Raw genomic sequence first — 16,991 nt, forward strand, 5'->3', positions numbered from 1 at the left:
TTGTGAATTGTGAGTATCAATGCCCTTCTACGACTTTAGGCAATTGTTTCAATTCTTACTGTAACACCCTTCGTCCACTTGGGACGAGTGCTGCACCATTGCCAGACCTGTAGATTGGTCTCTGCAATCGATCATAATTGGAGGACAGTAAGATGGATTGTATCAGATCCTTGTAGTTAACTCGGAATCTTATCATTTCTATTACCAAATCCAGATGAAAGTTGCAATTCCCATAGCTTATTTCTGTTTTGTTGTGCCAACTCTATTTTTATTTCATGATTAAATCAACTGCGGATTTGGGACACTAAACAAAGGAATAGGTGTTTGATATTCAGGAATCAGTATGATCAGGTCCCTCGAACTTCGTTCTGTATAATCCTAATAACCTCGATCATGTGGCTAGCTTTACTTTACTAACAGTATACTTCCATATGGGTCACAAAATTTACTTCTTTGTACAATGTGTTGGTCCAATGTAGACCTAGTCTACTGCCAGCTGAATCCACCGAGCTCAATATGAACTGATGTCATTAAGAAATTTAAATACTGTAAAGATGCTGCAGTAAGTTAGAAACTAACTTCCCATAGTAAAATAATATAGACAAAACTCATCACACAACCAATTCTGTATTATTTGCAAGATTTTCAGTGCTGCAGACCAAGCACTCAAACAAAGAAGTGTAACGACACAGTCAATTTCCTTCCCCACGCAAGTAATTCACGCTTTGCCATACCCCAAAATCCAAATAGAGATGAAACTGAACCCTTTTTGGGATTGGCAAAGAACATAACCTCTACCGTCCAGCAGCCATCTCAACCAAAGCTTTCTGTCTCGATACATTTCAGTTGAATTAGATGCTGTCAGATGATGTCACCTCCAGACTGTTTCATTTGCATCAGTGAAAATCGCATTGTGATGTTCCATGAGACACTGAACAACCTCGATAGCTCCCAAGTCAATAGCCACTCCATCATCCAAGGGAATGGAATCATCTACAGTATCACCTTCATCTAATTCCACAACAGCAAAAAATTAAGTTAAGGGAAAAGGAAAGAAACATGAATGTCACACAAATCTAGTAGAATTTGTAATTATAAACATCAAATTCTCAATTATCATTTCTACATTTCTGATTTTCATCATAGAGTTGACCCAGTTTTTTACACTAACATTCATCTGATTACAAAGAAAGGGGAAATGTAATTGAACACTATAACTTTATAAATTAGTTGGAAGAAAAGGCAATCAACATCAACTAGTTACAACAGTAAAATACAGAAATGACAAGGCACTAATGGCCGAGTAATTTCATAATGAGTACATTTAGATTCATTTCATATCTATGTTGTTGTCTAATGGATCCTTGATGTACTACATACATATATTGCTCCCCTGAAGAATTTACATATATGGATTTTTCTATTATCCCTCTATTTCAAGGAAACCTAATTCATCCTTTGAATTTTTCTTTTAAAACAATGAAAGTATTTGTATATAAATTTTACGGAATGAACCGCTCACCAGAAAGCATGTCCCATGCACTATAAGTAGGCTCTGGATCTGAGTTTTTCTTGGAAAGACCTTTAGATGGTTGATTCCAATACTTTTTATATAGGTCTGGTGCCCGACCCTTCTGCCAAATTATAACCGGGGCCATCTCCATTGCAAGACTTTGGGTGTCCATCTGTACATAAATTTAAATAAACTGAGTACTTGAATCGAATATGTGCCTATAAATAGCAAGCCCATGTGTACGACAACACGCACAGAGAAAGAGAGGGGGGCATATCCTGCCTTGTTAAGAACTGACTTCTGGCTAACACGCAGCAGTAGTGCAGTAATAAATTCCAGTGTTGTATAGTTTACAGTAGGAAGCTTCTTCAGCGTGTTTCTCATTGCATTTATGCTAGAACGAGCACCTCTGATCTCGTTATGAAGCTCAAGTGTGGTTAGTGGCTCAGGAAGGGTAGCTAGGTAACATTTGACAAGAGCCGCTACATCAATTGAACTTACACCCTCTGGTATTGATGCATTTGAATCTGATATAGGTGATATTACAACATTAGACTCCCTCCAAATTGAACAACTCAGAGACTTTATCAAAAGAAAGAAAAAAGACGCACACTTTGCATACCTTGGTTATACATCGAAATCAATTGTTGGATAACTTTTTTATCTCCCTCACCTTTAAACAGGTATGGTGTGTTTAGCCCTAGTAAACAAAAACAATTACGAACAAATTAATCATCTAGAAATGGAAACTCAGTACATGTATATAAATTTTGCCAGCATGAATGCATGTGGTTAAATATCTGCAAAATATCCTTGCAGACACATATATGCATGCCTATACATCAGAGTAGTCCTATGGTGCAGCACCTGATAATATGAGATAATCTGCACAGTTCACCAAAATATGAGGAATAGGCCTGCTAGATTGTTGCCGTTGCACAGTAACTTCAATCGGAACTCCAAAAACTGCAAACAGAAAGTACAGTGACCATCAGCATCCATGCCAGCATTAAAAGGAACTAATGCTGTACTATACAATTTTAATCATAAGCACACAAACCTCCAGACCATCCTATAATTTCTTACACATTGCCAACTAATAAAACCCCGAGTCATTTTCAATAAAAACTCAGCGACAATATCAACCTTATAGCTAAGCATGCAAATAAAGTCAGGGCCATGTGCCAAAAGCTATGCTATCATATCCTTAGATGTCAAAGAAACAAATATACTTAATCTTCCTCAATCCCAAACTTCATGCACAAGTATTATCTTCTATCCAACATCCAGCTCCATTCAATCACATTGTATATTGCCTTGCTTGTTTAGAAAGTTGATCCAAGAGGAAGCCACAGAGAGGCCATTGGAAACTAGCGGACCACCTAAACCAGTCATAAAATCTTTCACAGTCCGCATCCACACCTAAACTAGTCAGTATTTCAGTTTCATCAAATTTAAGACTGGAAATCTCACAGCTAAAATACTCTCAGAATATTTAGTTAATTTTATTCCAACAAACAGGGTACTATGAAAGCAGTATAAAGTTATCGATACTTACCATCTGTGCTTGCAACACCCTGAAACGAAAGGAGGAGATATCATAATACTTCCAAAATGTGTATAATAAAGAGAAGAAAAGAACGGAAGAAATTTTCTCAAAATTCTATACCTTCTGCCATCTTTCAATGTCAGTCAGAATGGTTTTGCTTTTTTGGGCAGTCTTCTTTGCCACCTGAAATGTTACCACCTCAAATGTGTAAGCTATCATCCCCACTTCAAATATATGACTATTTCATGGATGATGCAAGCTTAAATATGTTATGGGAAAAACGGAAAGTCAGTATTTACCAAAGTGATGATTTATTGTAAATGCTGACCACTGTTAGGATGAAAGAAACAGCAAAGATATCATGATATTTTCGTTTTTTGACTCTTGTATACAATTTTGCACCCTAGTGTGTTTTTTAATAACCTTAATACACATAAAAATGAGTCACTCATTGGAAATAAAGCCAACAGTAATATTCCCAAGATACTGCATCAATGCTGTGTTGAAGTAGCTGATGGAGTAGAAACTCACCAACATTGCCAAATCCAGTTATGCTTTTGGGCCATAGGCTCTTAGCTACCTAAGATGAAGTTGGCTAGATAATATAGCTCAGAATTCTACTAGGTTAACACAATCCAGCAAGGCAAGATTTTATATTCTGAACTAAACACCTTTATGTTCCTTACACTTTAGACAAAAAACATGAGACCCCTTAATAAAGTAAATGAGCCTTGTAGCCATCTAGTATAATTATGTGAACTTTCACCACATAATAAAGTACTAGCAAATCTACCTCTTCAACTTTTATCTTCCCAACCGAAACCTTGTCCTTTGTCTCCGACAATCCCTTCCTGAACAATGTGCCAGTCGTAGCAGCAGCAGTTATAAGGCGCTCCTGCACAGCTTGTCTAGTCGATGGCTGCTGAAGAATCGCCCATCGACTCTTGAACATTGACCCAACTCGCCCTGCCATATCAGACACATTAACTTTAGCATCCTTCGTAACCTCCTCAACAAATGTCCCAGCCGTTTGTCCAGCTTCCTTAATCTTCACCCCTGCATTCAAACTCACCTATAACAATCAACAACTTCTCTTCACTAACCACAAGGACTAAAACGAAAACATTGTAATCAAAACTTACCTGAGGTAGAAAAGAAACCAGTAGCCTTCTCTTGCCACCGCGGCGAGACAGCCGAAGGCATTGAATCAGTAACAGTCTCAAGAATCAAACTTTAAATGGAAGAACCTGGTCTGAACTAAACCCCAAAAATCAGCTTTCTACTTCTCATATAGCATATCAATCATATCTAGTATTGAAAATTGAAAAAGAAAAAAAAATCAAGCTCTCTTCTTGAAAATTAAGATTCTAAACTCTTAACTAAGCCAATAAAGTACAGTTAATTCTATCTGTCGCCTTCAAAAAGCTCTCATCTTTATTGATCAACAGTATCAAATTCAAAACCTAAACAACAGTATCAGATTCCCAAAACCTTCATCGTTTTCAAAACAAATAATTCTGGAGCAAAAATAAACATCAATCGCAAGCTGATCAAACCCAGTACTACTAACACAGAGATAAAAATTCAATCTTTGGATAATTAAACACAAACCCAAACCCTAGTTTGCAAAGAAAAAAGGGATTCAAAGGAAAAAGAAGCTACCTTTGATCAGGAAAGAAGAAGATGATCGAAGCTGGAAAATTCAAATGAAATTTAGAAAAAAGAAAAAAAAAAATCGCTGCTTTTTAGAGAGAGAAAAAGTCATTCAAAGATTGGGGAATTTTCAAAAGGAGGCGCTTCTCTGCGATTGGTTTGTTTGTGACTTGAGTCGGCTCGCTAATGGAGTAGTGACACGTGGAATAGTGGCCGCGAGTGATTGGTTTGTTCTGGAGTGTTCTTTTAACTGAATGCTGATTATAACCGCCATGTGCGAGGAGTCGTAGACTGAGATTATCTACTTTTTATTTATTTATCAGTGGAGATTTTTAGTTTTATATTTTAATCCGACGGCAGTGACAGGGCCTACGTTGAAGGTCCCACGTTGTTACGTTTTCTGTTACATATGGTCGCCTATATTGAATATTGATTTATTTTGTGACGATTTATTTGGATTTTTTTGTAATGGATGTGACAGATATTTAACAAAAGCAACTTCCCAAAAGATAAACAAACAAATACAAATGGGTCTAGTTTGACCAAATAAATTTACATTGGTCAACTGTGTTTTGGATGAAATGGTTGTTTACATTGGTCAACTATGTGGTACTTTTTAAAATTATTTACTTGGAGACTATTCTACTTTTGACAAATTAGGGTGAAAATGTAGGGAAATTTCGTATGGAAGCAAGTGTATATGGAGAAAATTCTCCATTACATTTTTTCTTGATGGTTCTCTCAAATTTTCAACTTAGATCGTTTTCTTCTAACAAAAAAAATAAAGTAAAACTAGAAAGTTTACATTCAGTCACTATATATATGGTGGCATACTGAGTCTCTTCAGCAGTGATCTGAATTCAAGTTGTGCCATGGTTTTGGAAGTATCAAGTTAGCATGGCTTTGGAAGTTCATGTACTAATTCATTTATACCTTTCAAGTGTTGGATATGATCATAACTGGTTCAAGTTTTAACTAAAAAATATATCAAAATGAAAAGAACATTGAATTTTAGAATCAGGCCATGCCCACAAAAATGTATTGGCCCCATTCAAATTCTGAATTAGTGTAATGTGAATTTAGAATCATATTTTGGACCATTGATATATAGGCCCATTCAAATTCTGCATCCCTAGTGTTTCTTCATCGTCAAGCTTCATTCTTGGTGTCCTCGCCAAACTCCCCAACAATTCTCCTCCAAAACCAGTGCTCCACCCACACTGTCTCCATCTTCTCAATCGGCACATTCTTCGTCTCCGGCAAAAAGAAGTACACAAACAGTGTCATCACCATCACCCAACCTCCGAAAAAGAAGAAAATCCCAGCCTTGAAGTGGCAAAGCATAGCTAGAAACGTTTGAGCAACAATAAAAGTGAACAAAAAGTTCACCACCACATTGATACTTTGCCCAGCTGACCTAATCTCCAGTGGGAAAATTTCACTAGGAACCAACCATCCTAGAGGTCCCCAAGACCACCCAAACCCGGCTACGTATATGCCAATCAAAACCAGTACCAAATATGCATACCCTTTGCTCACTCCACCATGATCACCTAGTTGAGTCGCCATGACTCCCCCAATCATCATTTGTGACACCAACATTTGAAGGCCCCCAACTATGAACAAGACCCTTCTGCCAAACTTGTCCACTACAAGCATGGATATGAAGGTTGAGATTGTACCGACTACACCGGTCATGACAGCAGACAAAAGTGATGCACTTTCACCTAAGCCAATTGTTCTAAAGAGTATAGGGGCATAGAAAGCTATGACATTGATTCCAGTCACTTGCTGGAAAAATGGGATGGCTATTGCCATTACAAGTTGAGGCCTATACCTTCTCTCTAGGATCTTCCTAAAAGGGTGTTGGATGGTTTTGGAAATGTTGTTTGCTTTGATGAGATCTTCAAGTTCTAATTGGACATCTTCGACGCCTCTGATGCGCCGCAACATTAGCATAGCTGTTTGGTGGTCTACACTGCGCTGAATTAGACTGTTGGGTGTTTCCGGAAGGAAAATTGCGCCGAGTGTTAAGATTGAGGCTGGGACTGCAGCCAGGGCTAGGGAGATTCGCCACCCCCAACCTCCTTCGATCTTTTCAGTGCCGTAATTGATGAGGTTAGCTGATAATGCACCAATGCCAACACTAAATTGGAAGCCATTACTAATTGCCCCTCTATATTTTGATGGTGCCATCTCTGAAAGATATAAAGGAACAGACTGCGAAACACATTAACAGATTGACATTTTTTAAGGTTAGAATATCTCTGTCAAGGTAGATGTTACTCAATTTGGAGAACTCGTGAATCTTTTCTTAACATATGGAACATTTTTGCATTGTACTAACGTAACATGTCAAATATTTACGAGATTCAATTCTTTTGTCAGATTGAAATTAATTGGAGAAAAATGTGATGTGGGATTATATTCTAATTCTTATGATTAGACTTCACTTTCTAGTTATTTTGCCTCTTATGTCCACATAAGCAAAATCATGTGGTACCTGATTTGCAAAACCAACCCCAACACCAAGCAAGATGCGTCCTAGGATCAGCATGTAAATGTTCACAGCCGCACCGTTTAGAGCTGAACCGGCGAGGAATGCAGCACCGCCGGCAAGGATCGAAGGCTTGCGGCCATAAGCTCTAGTGACGGAACTGGCAAAAATAGAAGCTGCAAGACCAGCTATATATAGTGATGATGTGAAGGAGGTCAACAGCTCGCTATCAAATGTACAGTAGTTGCTGATTTTAGTGTCCGATTTCATCCGCCTGTATACCTCCGGGAAGAACTTTTCGAGAAATGGCTCCATTGATGTCACTCCACCTTAGTTCACATATCAATCCAGAGTTAAATTTCTTGCACAAGTCTAGTGACTAACAAAAATAATGCAAGTGAAAAGAATCCGGACCTGAAATTCCAATATCGTAGCCGAAAATAACACCTCCTGTGGCGGCCATCATACAAGAGAGGATGACAAATGGTGTCACCTTGCCATTGTATTGTCCACCTTCACCTGTTAGTGCTACTCCGACCGCCATAGCTAAGTTTCTTCCAAGCTCAGACAAGCACAAAGAGAGAAGAAGACTGGAAGGGAGTTTAAGTTGAAGTACGTGTTTAACTTGTACATGGAGAAAAGTAAGAGCAGTCTTTCCTTGACTGGTTGAGATCAGCACGTGAGAGCAAACTTGATCTTGTGGGATATTCAAAGCTAGAATATCAAATCGTTTTGGACACATAGGAACATGTACACTAGTTTCAATCAGTATCACTCTCAAGCTGGACCATTCAACACATGCTACAGTTGCCAGTTGTGTGTGCAGAGAGCTAACCAGAGAACTACTTGTTGGGATAAGGCTACAAATTCTCAAAGAAAGCTTAACCATGGTCATAGTTCTACAAATTCTTAAAGAATGAATGGACAAAAGAAACTTAACCATGGTCATAGTTCTACAAACCCCAATTATTGGAACAGAATCTGTATAAAATATCAGAGAAAGTATTATATATTCCCCTTTAAGAAATGATTATGCCTTAATCAAGGTCTTAGTTTCTATATTCTGTTGCATAAGTCTTGGTCATGTTTTGTCATGGCAGAAGTTTAGGTTTAGGTGTCCAGTAGCAACGTGACACCAAGTGCCGGCCGGATTAATGTGACACTTCGTGATCGGGCTGCTCTATATCTAGTCAACATGGTGATTTCTTTAGAAACATAAATCTTAAAACCGTTTCGCGTAAACTACTTCAAAGTTCATATCAAAAGAAAATGTTAGATATCCGGATTATAGATTAATGGGCCACTTAAAGAACATATCCTAGCTCATTATGTTCAAAAACTTCAGTTCTAACATGCTTAATAACTAATATGTTGTTCACGAAAAAAACCATGCCTCCGACGCCGGAGACTTGTTAAGAATTTGCAGAACAGGTGGAGATGGCGAGAGAGGGGCTAAAAGTAGAAGGAAAGCAACAGAAACAAAACCAGACCATTAAAGTAGAACTCCCAACAAGTATTGGGACCCGTTTGCTATATTTCCTCTTGGTTTGTGCCTTTGTGGAATGCCTTGAGTGTATCTTATTGGGCCTGAACTCTTTCTTGATTTGCAAGACTATGAGGAAACGTATTTAGCCTAACCGAAAACTTGTGGAAGTCTGTTAAACTTTCATCTATTATGTAAGGACATCAACTGGGTTGGGCTTCAACTCATCAACTGACCCAAAAACATAGGTTGATAATTGATCAAACCAACCATTTCTGGCCCACCTTACTCATTAACCAATCCACTAATCTGCTAGTTGGGTTGGTTGGTTTGAACGGTTGACCCGTCCATCCTTACAATAATTGACGGAAGTACCAAAAGGTTAACGGAGAGATAATACAGGTACCACTAGACTCTCTAAAAATTTGTAGGTACTAAAAAATGCATTTCATGTTAGTTCATGTACCATATAAAGACTTTACCCTATTTAAAGTCCATAACGTTCATGACTCTGTTTAACACTACCCTAAGTAGCATGTAGTACCTATGGAAATATTAAGCTTGATCATTCTCATTAATCATATGAAGGTATATAGGTGTACATACGTGCCGATAGTACCCAACCCAAGATTCAAGGATTGGTTATCCACTTTCAATATTTGTATAATTTTCAAGATCGAACTATATAAGTTTACGAATTACCGTCTTCTTTCTCATTTTTGTCTTAGTTACTTTTAATTTTTAATATTTATTTATGTTTAAGTAATTCAATTTAAATAACTGAATAGTAATATGCATGTCGCAAACAGTGTGCATGCAACGAACTATTCACAGGCTTGCGAAGGTTTTAAGAACTATATACAAGTAAAGGTTATAAGTATCAGTAATGTACTCTAATACACTTCTCGGTCTTGATGATCGACCTTTCTCAGTGATTAAACCCATCTTTATTCTTGGAAAATATTCCCTCCCTCGCCTGGCAAGGAATGTTATCTTCCATGCAGATTATCTAAAGCTCATATGCATGGAGTCTCCAAGAATCATTACAAAATCCCTAACTAACTTCTTAACGTACGTAACTGAAAACTTGATTCACCCAACTAACTAGTTGAACATTTTGTTTTAAAATTTCTCCCCACTTTCTCCTATTATATTTTGATCTTATTCTAAAAGTCTTTTTAGTCGGACTAAAATCCACACAACAATTTACATAGAAACAAATGGGATAGATCCGGTGGGTGAGATTTCTTTCTCAATGGGATTTTTAAACACTTCCGTGGATCATATATAAATCTATCGACGTATCTCCCTCATTAATTTCAGTTGAAAAATACTAATGCATGTCCAACCAAATCAAACGACGGCAATATATAATTATATATCTTCAATTAGTTTAAAAACCTAAAAATAATATATTTTTTTTTTTTGAGATTATAGTGGTCGTTGGATTTATATATGATTAAACATTTTGAAATGGCATGCATGGAAAAATGGATAATTAACGACCAGTAACCGCCATTAACGGCTGAATCCATGGAGAACCTTTTGTCAGAATCAAAGATCGTCATCCAGAACCTCACAACTCCACCGACAGTCCCTTCTTTTCGTTTAGAAAATGAATTCAGATTATTGCCCTAGCTAGCTGATATTATTGTTACCAATGCAAGCCATGCAAATTAGTCAAAAACCAACTGCTTGATTTGTATTGATAGTCCTCTAGGTTAATTATCATTCTTGGCCTCGAGCTTCTTTCACGTTTGAATTTGGCATTTGGACAAGAAGAAAAAGTGATTCGTTTGGCTTAGTCTGTGGTTAAGTCAATAAAGAATCCTTAATTATCTCTAGACTGGACCTGCATATTTTTCTTTATCAGAAAGACTTAACCCATACTGGCTTATATTTAATATTCTCTCTAGAAAGAAAAACCATTCTTGATGCTTCTTTTCTTCACTTTCAGCAGACCAAAAAATAGTGTATAATGTGGAGAATGCATTTTCTGACCTATTCGATTCAATATTAGTCACGAAAAGTCGAAAAGAGAAAAAATGTGTACCGTAATGTTATATTATATATATATATATATATATATATATATTATGTTAAGTAGAACAGTACACAACTAATGACATAATATATCAGAGATACAATAATGTGATGAAAACTGCAAAATGGATCATATACCATATGGATTCAAAACTTCACATAAAATTAAACCTAATTGACAAATGGGTAGCGATGTCACCCTACAATTTAACATGGCTGAAATCACAATGTTCTCAGTAAATTAATGCGATATACGTGTGGGTCGCAATCCTTGATTTAAGCTCCAATATGCTTCACCTCTTATATATAAGATACCCAAAAAGAAGAATGTCATGTAGCCTTGTGTCAAATATTAAGGCCAATTTAGAAGAAAATTAAGCCATGCATGTTACCTCAATCTATCACACCGGTCTTTAAAAATTAGAATGGACGTGGATAGATAGCAACAGCGCACATGCTTTTCCTCTATAAATACCACTTAAGCTTTTAACACTACACCAACACAGAATCTTAACTAGCTTAATTAAGAGTGCAGCCATGGCTAGTTTAAGAAGCATTTTGTACTTAGCAACTGTGTTTTGCTGCTTGTTTGAGCAGAGCTTTTCTTTTAATCCGAAGCAGTTGAACTTGTCACTCAGCGCCACCCAATGGGACACTGCCGGAGCTACTTGGTACGGCAGCCCTGATGGTTTTGGAAGTGACGGTATGCAATACCTATAATAAGTGTGTAGTTATCTAGGGAGAGTTCTGATAATATGTATAGTGCAAATCATATACACAAGCATATATACTTACATTTGCTAATCAATGCATGCAGGTGGATCTTGTGGGTATGGAGATGTAGTTTCACAAGCGCCATTCTCTTCCATGGTTACGGCAGTAGGTCCTTCTCTTTACAAATCCGGCAGGGAATGTGGAGCTTGCTATCAGGTATTACAATGGTTTTTCAGTGCTACTTAAATATGTCCTGAATTTGGTGATAGTGTACGTCGTGTAATTAAGTAAGTTTTCGATGTCCATCACTTTCACAACTTTTCAAACACGCATGCACATTTCATGCTTATATTAATCAATATTTTTTAATCCTAATGAGAACGAAATTGGAAGTTGAATGGAAATGATGATATTAATTTTATAAGTGAAAAATGCAACCATCGTTTTAACTTCAAAACATGAATTACAAAATTTGTTAAACAAATTGACAATTATAGTTTATCCATTTTTGTAAAGACTATATTCTATTTAAAATCAATTGATACAACTTCCAATTCGTTATGATAACCGACATTTGTGATGGAACTTTTGTGTCTGATGTTTGGACCAATATTCTTCTTGAGAACTAATACATTAAACTAACGTCAGATCAAATGTACCAAACATAAATCTTGTTCCGGCAAACCAGTAAGGGTGGTCATCACAGATTCTTGCCCTGGAGGGCCTTGTGCGTCCGATGCTGCACATTTTGACCTTAGTGGAACTTCATTTGGTGCCATGGCACTTCCTGGTCAAGGGGAGGAACTCCGCAATGCAGGAGTATTGGAAATCCAATTTGCACGGTAACTCAACTTTACAATTTCCAAAGCTTGAATAAACGAAACTCTGTCACCTTATTTGACGCACAAAATTTAGAGAATTAGTGGCATACATCGTGACCACCTAACAAGCCTAATTCGTGTTTCTCTACAGCGTGGCATGTGATTATTCAGGAAAAACTATTGCATTCCACGTGGACCAGGGATCGAACTCGAACTACTTTGCTGCTGTGATCGAGTACGAAGAGGGAGATGGTGATCTTGGTAGTGTTGAGTTGAAGGACGCTTCCTCAACTGACAGTGAAGGTGGCGAGGAGTGGCGTGCCATGCAACAATCTTGGGGTGCAGTGTGGAAACTTGATGCAGGGTCAGCACTACATCCTCCACTGTCAATAAAGTTGACTTCTGGGTACTCAGGCCAGACATTGTTGGCTAAAAATGTGATTCCAAATGGGTGGCAACCTGGTGCTACCTACAGATCCGTGGTCAATTATCTATGAGTCTAGCTATGACCACGTCTGAAGCAATAGGATCTGAATTACTAGTATATATAATGAGCTAAGAAATATATGTAGTAACCTAAAAGCAGGAAAATGGAAGGATTTAAGCAGTGCGATCCTCAATTTCTGCAAAGTCTATATATGAAGTAATGTAATCATAACTGCGTAGAAATCAGCAGTTTATGATATGATCTTAAGAACTATCTTTCTATCTTTTGGTTTAAATCATGTTGCTCCTTTAAACATATTTCACCGAAATCCATGGTCATGATCAGAAGGAAAAGTTTGGTACTTGAAAAATGAAAGTGGATTCCAATTTGCTACATAACCTTTCAAGAAAGGCTGCCACTCACAAGCTTATCGATCAGTCTTCATATATGTCAAAAAAAGAAAAGAATATCCAAGAGATTGAAAAAGTACAATTACTTCTGCTTTCATAACATGTCTCTCTAGTCTCTATGACTGCAGTTGGGGAGAACCAGACCACATTTCTTTCTATACATACCAAATGCATGGGGACTAAAGTGAGCATCGATATCCCAACTCATGTTATTTTTCAGAAAGAACGGTACTTGAAAGTGTTGAGACGAAAGATTTAAGGAATAAAAACAGCTGAACCAGATGTTTTCCTATTCTCCAAGTCTGCATGTGCTTGTGCTGCATGAGACAATGAGTACTTGTGATTTACTCGAACCCGCAACACACCTGATGCAACATTAGCAAATACCTCTCCTGCAACCTCTAGCAATTTGTCTCGAGTTGCAGTGTACTGGAAAAGGGCAGGCCTTGTCAAGAAGAGTGACTTTGCGGCAAGAGCTGACAATGGAACAGGGTCAGGTCTACCTGATGCCTGCCCGAAACTGACCATGTATCCTCGAGTCTTCAAGCAAGCCAATGATCCCTATATCATTGCTCCAATTAGATAACAAAATCAAACTCGATCTAACTATAATTAAAAAAAAAAAACTTTATACAACATAACTTTTCATCAGGCCTAACATTGAGAAGCTTCACTGCCAATCAGGAAAAAGCACATTGTAAAGAGCAGGCAACAAATTGGGTTGGTGACTTAGAAATTTACAATAAACTTTCTCACTAACTCTATGGTTGTGTTTATGTCATTTTGTAGAAAATGAAAAGAAAATATGTAGAGACTACCTTAAAGGTATCCTTGCCTACAGAGTCATAGACAACATCAACTCCATTATCAGATGTTATTTCAGTCACACGAGCAACAAAGTCCTCTTCCTTATAGACTATGACATGGTGACAGCCATCTTCCTTGGCTTGAGCTGCCTTCTCTTTAGTCGATACAGTTCCAATGACAGTGGCACCAAGGGCATTAGCCCACTGGCATAAAAGGGATCCGACTCCACCAGCTGCTGCATGAACAAGGACTGTGTGTCCAGGTTCAACCTGTATAAAGTTATAACAACAATTAATATTGGTACTGTAAAGCAACGAAAGTTTTGAATCAATCATCAAAAACCTTATAATTAGGAAAAATGATAGCCGGTCTCAGTGTGCAGTCACAACTCACAAAATGATGCCACATGTAAGGACCAGTCAGTTAGCAAGAGCAAGGCTTTTGGGTAATTAAGATCCATATGTTTCACCAAAAACTAAAAACAAGCAACACATACACATACCTCAGCATGCCTTGCAAAATTTACAAAATGGAAAAAGAATAATAGCTGAAATTACCCCAACCAAGTAGTATTATAATTACAGCAAGAAATTACAATATATGGAAAACTCTTTTCATTAAAGATTTTTTTTTTTTTTTTTTTTGGGGACTAGTCCAATTGGTAAGGAAAATTCTCCTTTACAGATGTATGCATCTAATACTTTTATAAGAATGATCTGCAATGCCACTTGCATATTGAAGGAAGATCGAAACCAGAGTTCCAAAATCTCAAGCATGCTGATAATTCAAACCATCTTCAGAGGTGACTGATGACTACTTTCTAAAATTGAAAATAATGCTGGATAGATAAACAACCTTGAAACATTGGCGTAGTAGAACCTGAGCTGTCATACCCTTAAGCATGACGGATGCTGCAACAATAGGATCAATGGAAGGAGGAACAGGCACAACTTTGTTTGCAGGAAGGATCTGCTCTTCTGCATATGAGCCCATCGGTGTACCAATATACGCGACAAGATCTCCAACTTGCCTCCCTGTTAGTCCAGGTCCAACAGCTGTCACAACTCCACAAGCCTCCATACCTTAAATAAGAACAGATTTGCAAATAAAGGGCTTTCCATTTCTTGTACCCAATGTATGCAGTAAAAACTTGGGGTATAAGTCAAGCATGGTTGAAATATAACTTCTTGGATTACAGAACTTCAAGAAATGAAGCAAAACCTGGGATGAAGGGCATTGTATCAGCCTTGTAATAAAGCCCCTTGCGGAAGTACACATCAATGAAATTAATCCCAATAGCCTTGTTCTTCACACGAATCTCACCCTCCTTCGGCTCTCCTATTTTGACATCTTCCCATTTCAATACCTAACAGCATTACATGACAGAGTAAATGATGGTGAAAAAATGGCCTAATGACTAGTGAGTAATGACAGGTAGCTGATAGTCTGATACAGAGGGAGATCAAAGAGAACTCTTTTAAACTAGATTTCAACTGATAGTGCCTTGTAGTGGAAGCAGTGACAATTAACGATATGGACTTTGAATGATTAGTATCAACGAAGCATATATAAATTATTTTCCCAATCGATTGCCTACATAAAATTGATATGGCTCTAGCTAGCTACACTATAAACACAGTAAAATTGACGTTTAATTACAATCTCCGATCATTTAGCCTTGGCTGGAATCAACGATCTTGATCACTATGAATCAATAACCAGATTACGCAGAAAACACATTGAAATTTTTGTAAGAAGAAATTTATATATAGGTGAAGAAAGTACAAGTTTCCGGATGAAATCAAGAGAGCTAACCACAACAGAAAACAAAGGAGAGAGGGTACCTCAGGTCCACCAAGTTCATGGATTTGAATAGCCTTGACCATCTTTACTGTACGTGATTTGATTTCAGCATCCTAGTACAGCAGTACCTGAAGATGGTAGATATATATCAGTATTGGTCCCCGGTACGACCAACCAGTCTTGCTTAGGACCGGTGGACTGCACCCACCGTTAAGGGGACCCGCAAGGGCTACAAGTTTTTGTGACTTAAAAAAAAAAAAAAAAAAGCTTTTCAATTGTTTACAAATAATATGATCAAAAGCTATTGTCAATGTTTTTAGAAGAATGCTAGCCACCTTCGATCTTCACCGCTCATATAGTAAAATGATTTCGTGATCCATCCCGGTCATTCTTTAGAGTTTTTTGTCATAAGTTTTGGAGAAAACATTACAAACAGTACCCGAACTAAGGCTCATTCTTAACTTCAGTACCCGACTATGCAAAACTATCACTTTGGTACCACCAAGTTTGAAGTCCGACCCAAGAATGGTACACGCCGTCCATCACGGCGTTAACTAGCTAACCACGTGGCATATTTTGAGGGCCCTCATGGTTTGTCACGTAGCAAAGACTTAACGCTGTGATGGACGGCATGTACCATTCTTGGGTCGGACTTCAAAGTTGGGGTACCAAAGTGATAGTTTTGCATAATCGGGTACTGAAGTTAGGAGTCGGCCTAAGTTCGGGTACTGTTTGAAATATTTTCTCTAAGTTTTGAGAGGAAGTGCAATGAGAGCTTCTATTCATACCTCCAAAATTAGCATTTTAACCTCCTTTCTTATTAGACCTCCAATTTGCTTTTTTGAATATATAATATGCTAACTACACCTCCTATGATTTTCCCAAAATGCTCTTGGGCTTATTATTTTCCCAAAATACTATAAACACCAAGCAACTACAATTGGTCTTCAAATAAAAACTTGGTGCAATTGATCTTCACTCTTCTTCTACAACTGTGAGATGGAGGTTCAGAACGGAGTTCATCAAATCTATTATCTTAAGCAACGACATAGTTGGGGTGTAACATCTCTCTCTCTCTCTCTCCCTCCCTCCCCCACCTGTTCCATTATCAAAAGCACTAAGATACAATCAATTATACCCAGATCGATGCAGAGCAACATGGGAATACCATAGTTCATAAAAAAAAAATTAAAAAAAAAAATTGGGAAGACCATAAAATTAGGATATGCGTTGACAATTTTTGTTTGTTTTTTTATTACTTGAAGTTGGGA

At 37.6% G+C, this 16,991-nt stretch overlaps 4 protein-coding genes across 8 annotated transcripts; 1 reads left to right on the forward strand and 3 right to left on the reverse strand.

Annotated features, from left to right (window-relative positions):
• Positions 1-527: 527 nt before the first annotated feature.
• Positions 528-4,879, reverse strand: LOC112195425 (uncharacterized Rho GTPase-activating protein At5g61530). 3 transcript variants are annotated; one of them, XM_040511483.1, is made up of 10 exons: positions 4,725-4,879; positions 4,205-4,319; positions 3,856-4,118; positions 3,183-3,245; positions 3,072-3,090; positions 2,381-2,479; positions 2,136-2,213; positions 1,769-2,040; positions 1,523-1,685; positions 528-1,011 (listed from the first exon to the last, which is right to left on the reverse strand). In XM_040511483.1, exons 2-10 carry the CDS (start codon positions 4,263-4,265, stop codon positions 872-874), a joined length of 1,158 nt encoding a protein of 385 aa, XP_040367417.1. In that variant the 5' UTR covers positions 4,266-4,319; positions 4,725-4,879; the 3' UTR covers positions 528-871. The 3 variants fall into 3 exon arrangements, with proteins under 3 accessions (XP_040367417.1, XP_024191661.1, XP_040367421.1); XM_024335893.2 differs by having other exon boundaries at positions 1,796-2,040; positions 4,725-4,878; XM_040511487.1 differs by having other exon boundaries at positions 4,205-4,314; positions 4,725-4,870.
• A 777-nt stretch (positions 4,880-5,656) lies between these two features.
• On the reverse strand, positions 5,657-7,914 carry LOC112195988 (hexose carrier protein HEX6). Its single transcript, XM_024336275.2, has 3 exons — positions 7,627-7,914; positions 7,219-7,541; positions 5,657-6,935 (listed from the first exon to the last, which is right to left on the reverse strand). The coding sequence occupies exons 1-3, from the start codon at positions 7,754-7,756 to the stop codon at positions 5,865-5,867; spliced, it is 1,524 nt and encodes a 507-aa protein (XP_024192043.1). The 5' UTR covers positions 7,757-7,914; the 3' UTR covers positions 5,657-5,864.
• Positions 7,915-11,225: 3,311 nt separating this feature from the next.
• Positions 11,226-12,995, forward strand: LOC112186381 (expansin-B15). The gene is made up of 4 exons (XM_024324780.2): positions 11,226-11,441; positions 11,556-11,668; positions 12,101-12,294; positions 12,425-12,995. Exons 1-4 carry the CDS (start codon positions 11,276-11,278, stop codon positions 12,768-12,770), a joined length of 819 nt encoding a protein of 272 aa, XP_024180548.1. The 5' UTR covers positions 11,226-11,275; the 3' UTR covers positions 12,771-12,995.
• Positions 12,996-13,100: 105 nt separating this feature from the next.
• Positions 13,101-15,872, reverse strand: LOC112186390 (2-haloacrylate reductase). 3 transcript variants are annotated; one of them, XM_040512291.1, is made up of 5 exons: positions 15,762-15,872; positions 15,139-15,283; positions 14,773-14,951; positions 13,929-14,186; positions 13,101-13,671 (listed from the first exon to the last, which is right to left on the reverse strand). In XM_040512291.1, exons 1-5 carry the CDS (start codon positions 15,801-15,803, stop codon positions 13,366-13,368), a joined length of 930 nt encoding a protein of 309 aa, XP_040368225.1. In that variant the 5' UTR covers positions 15,804-15,872; the 3' UTR covers positions 13,101-13,365. The 3 variants fall into 3 exon arrangements, with proteins under 3 accessions (XP_040368225.1, XP_024180558.1, XP_040368241.1); XM_024324790.2 differs by having other exon boundaries at positions 14,773-14,999; XM_040512307.1 differs by lacking the exon at positions 15,762-15,872 and having other exon boundaries at positions 14,773-15,040; positions 15,139-15,279.
• Between the last annotated feature and the right edge of the window lie 1,119 nt (positions 15,873-16,991).

The sequence above is a fragment of the Rosa chinensis genome, chromosome 1, assembly GCF_002994745.2.
Source record: "Rosa chinensis cultivar Old Blush chromosome 1, RchiOBHm-V2, whole genome shotgun sequence".
In the NCBI taxonomy this organism is placed as follows: Eukaryota; Viridiplantae; Streptophyta; class Magnoliopsida; order Rosales; family Rosaceae; genus Rosa; species Rosa chinensis.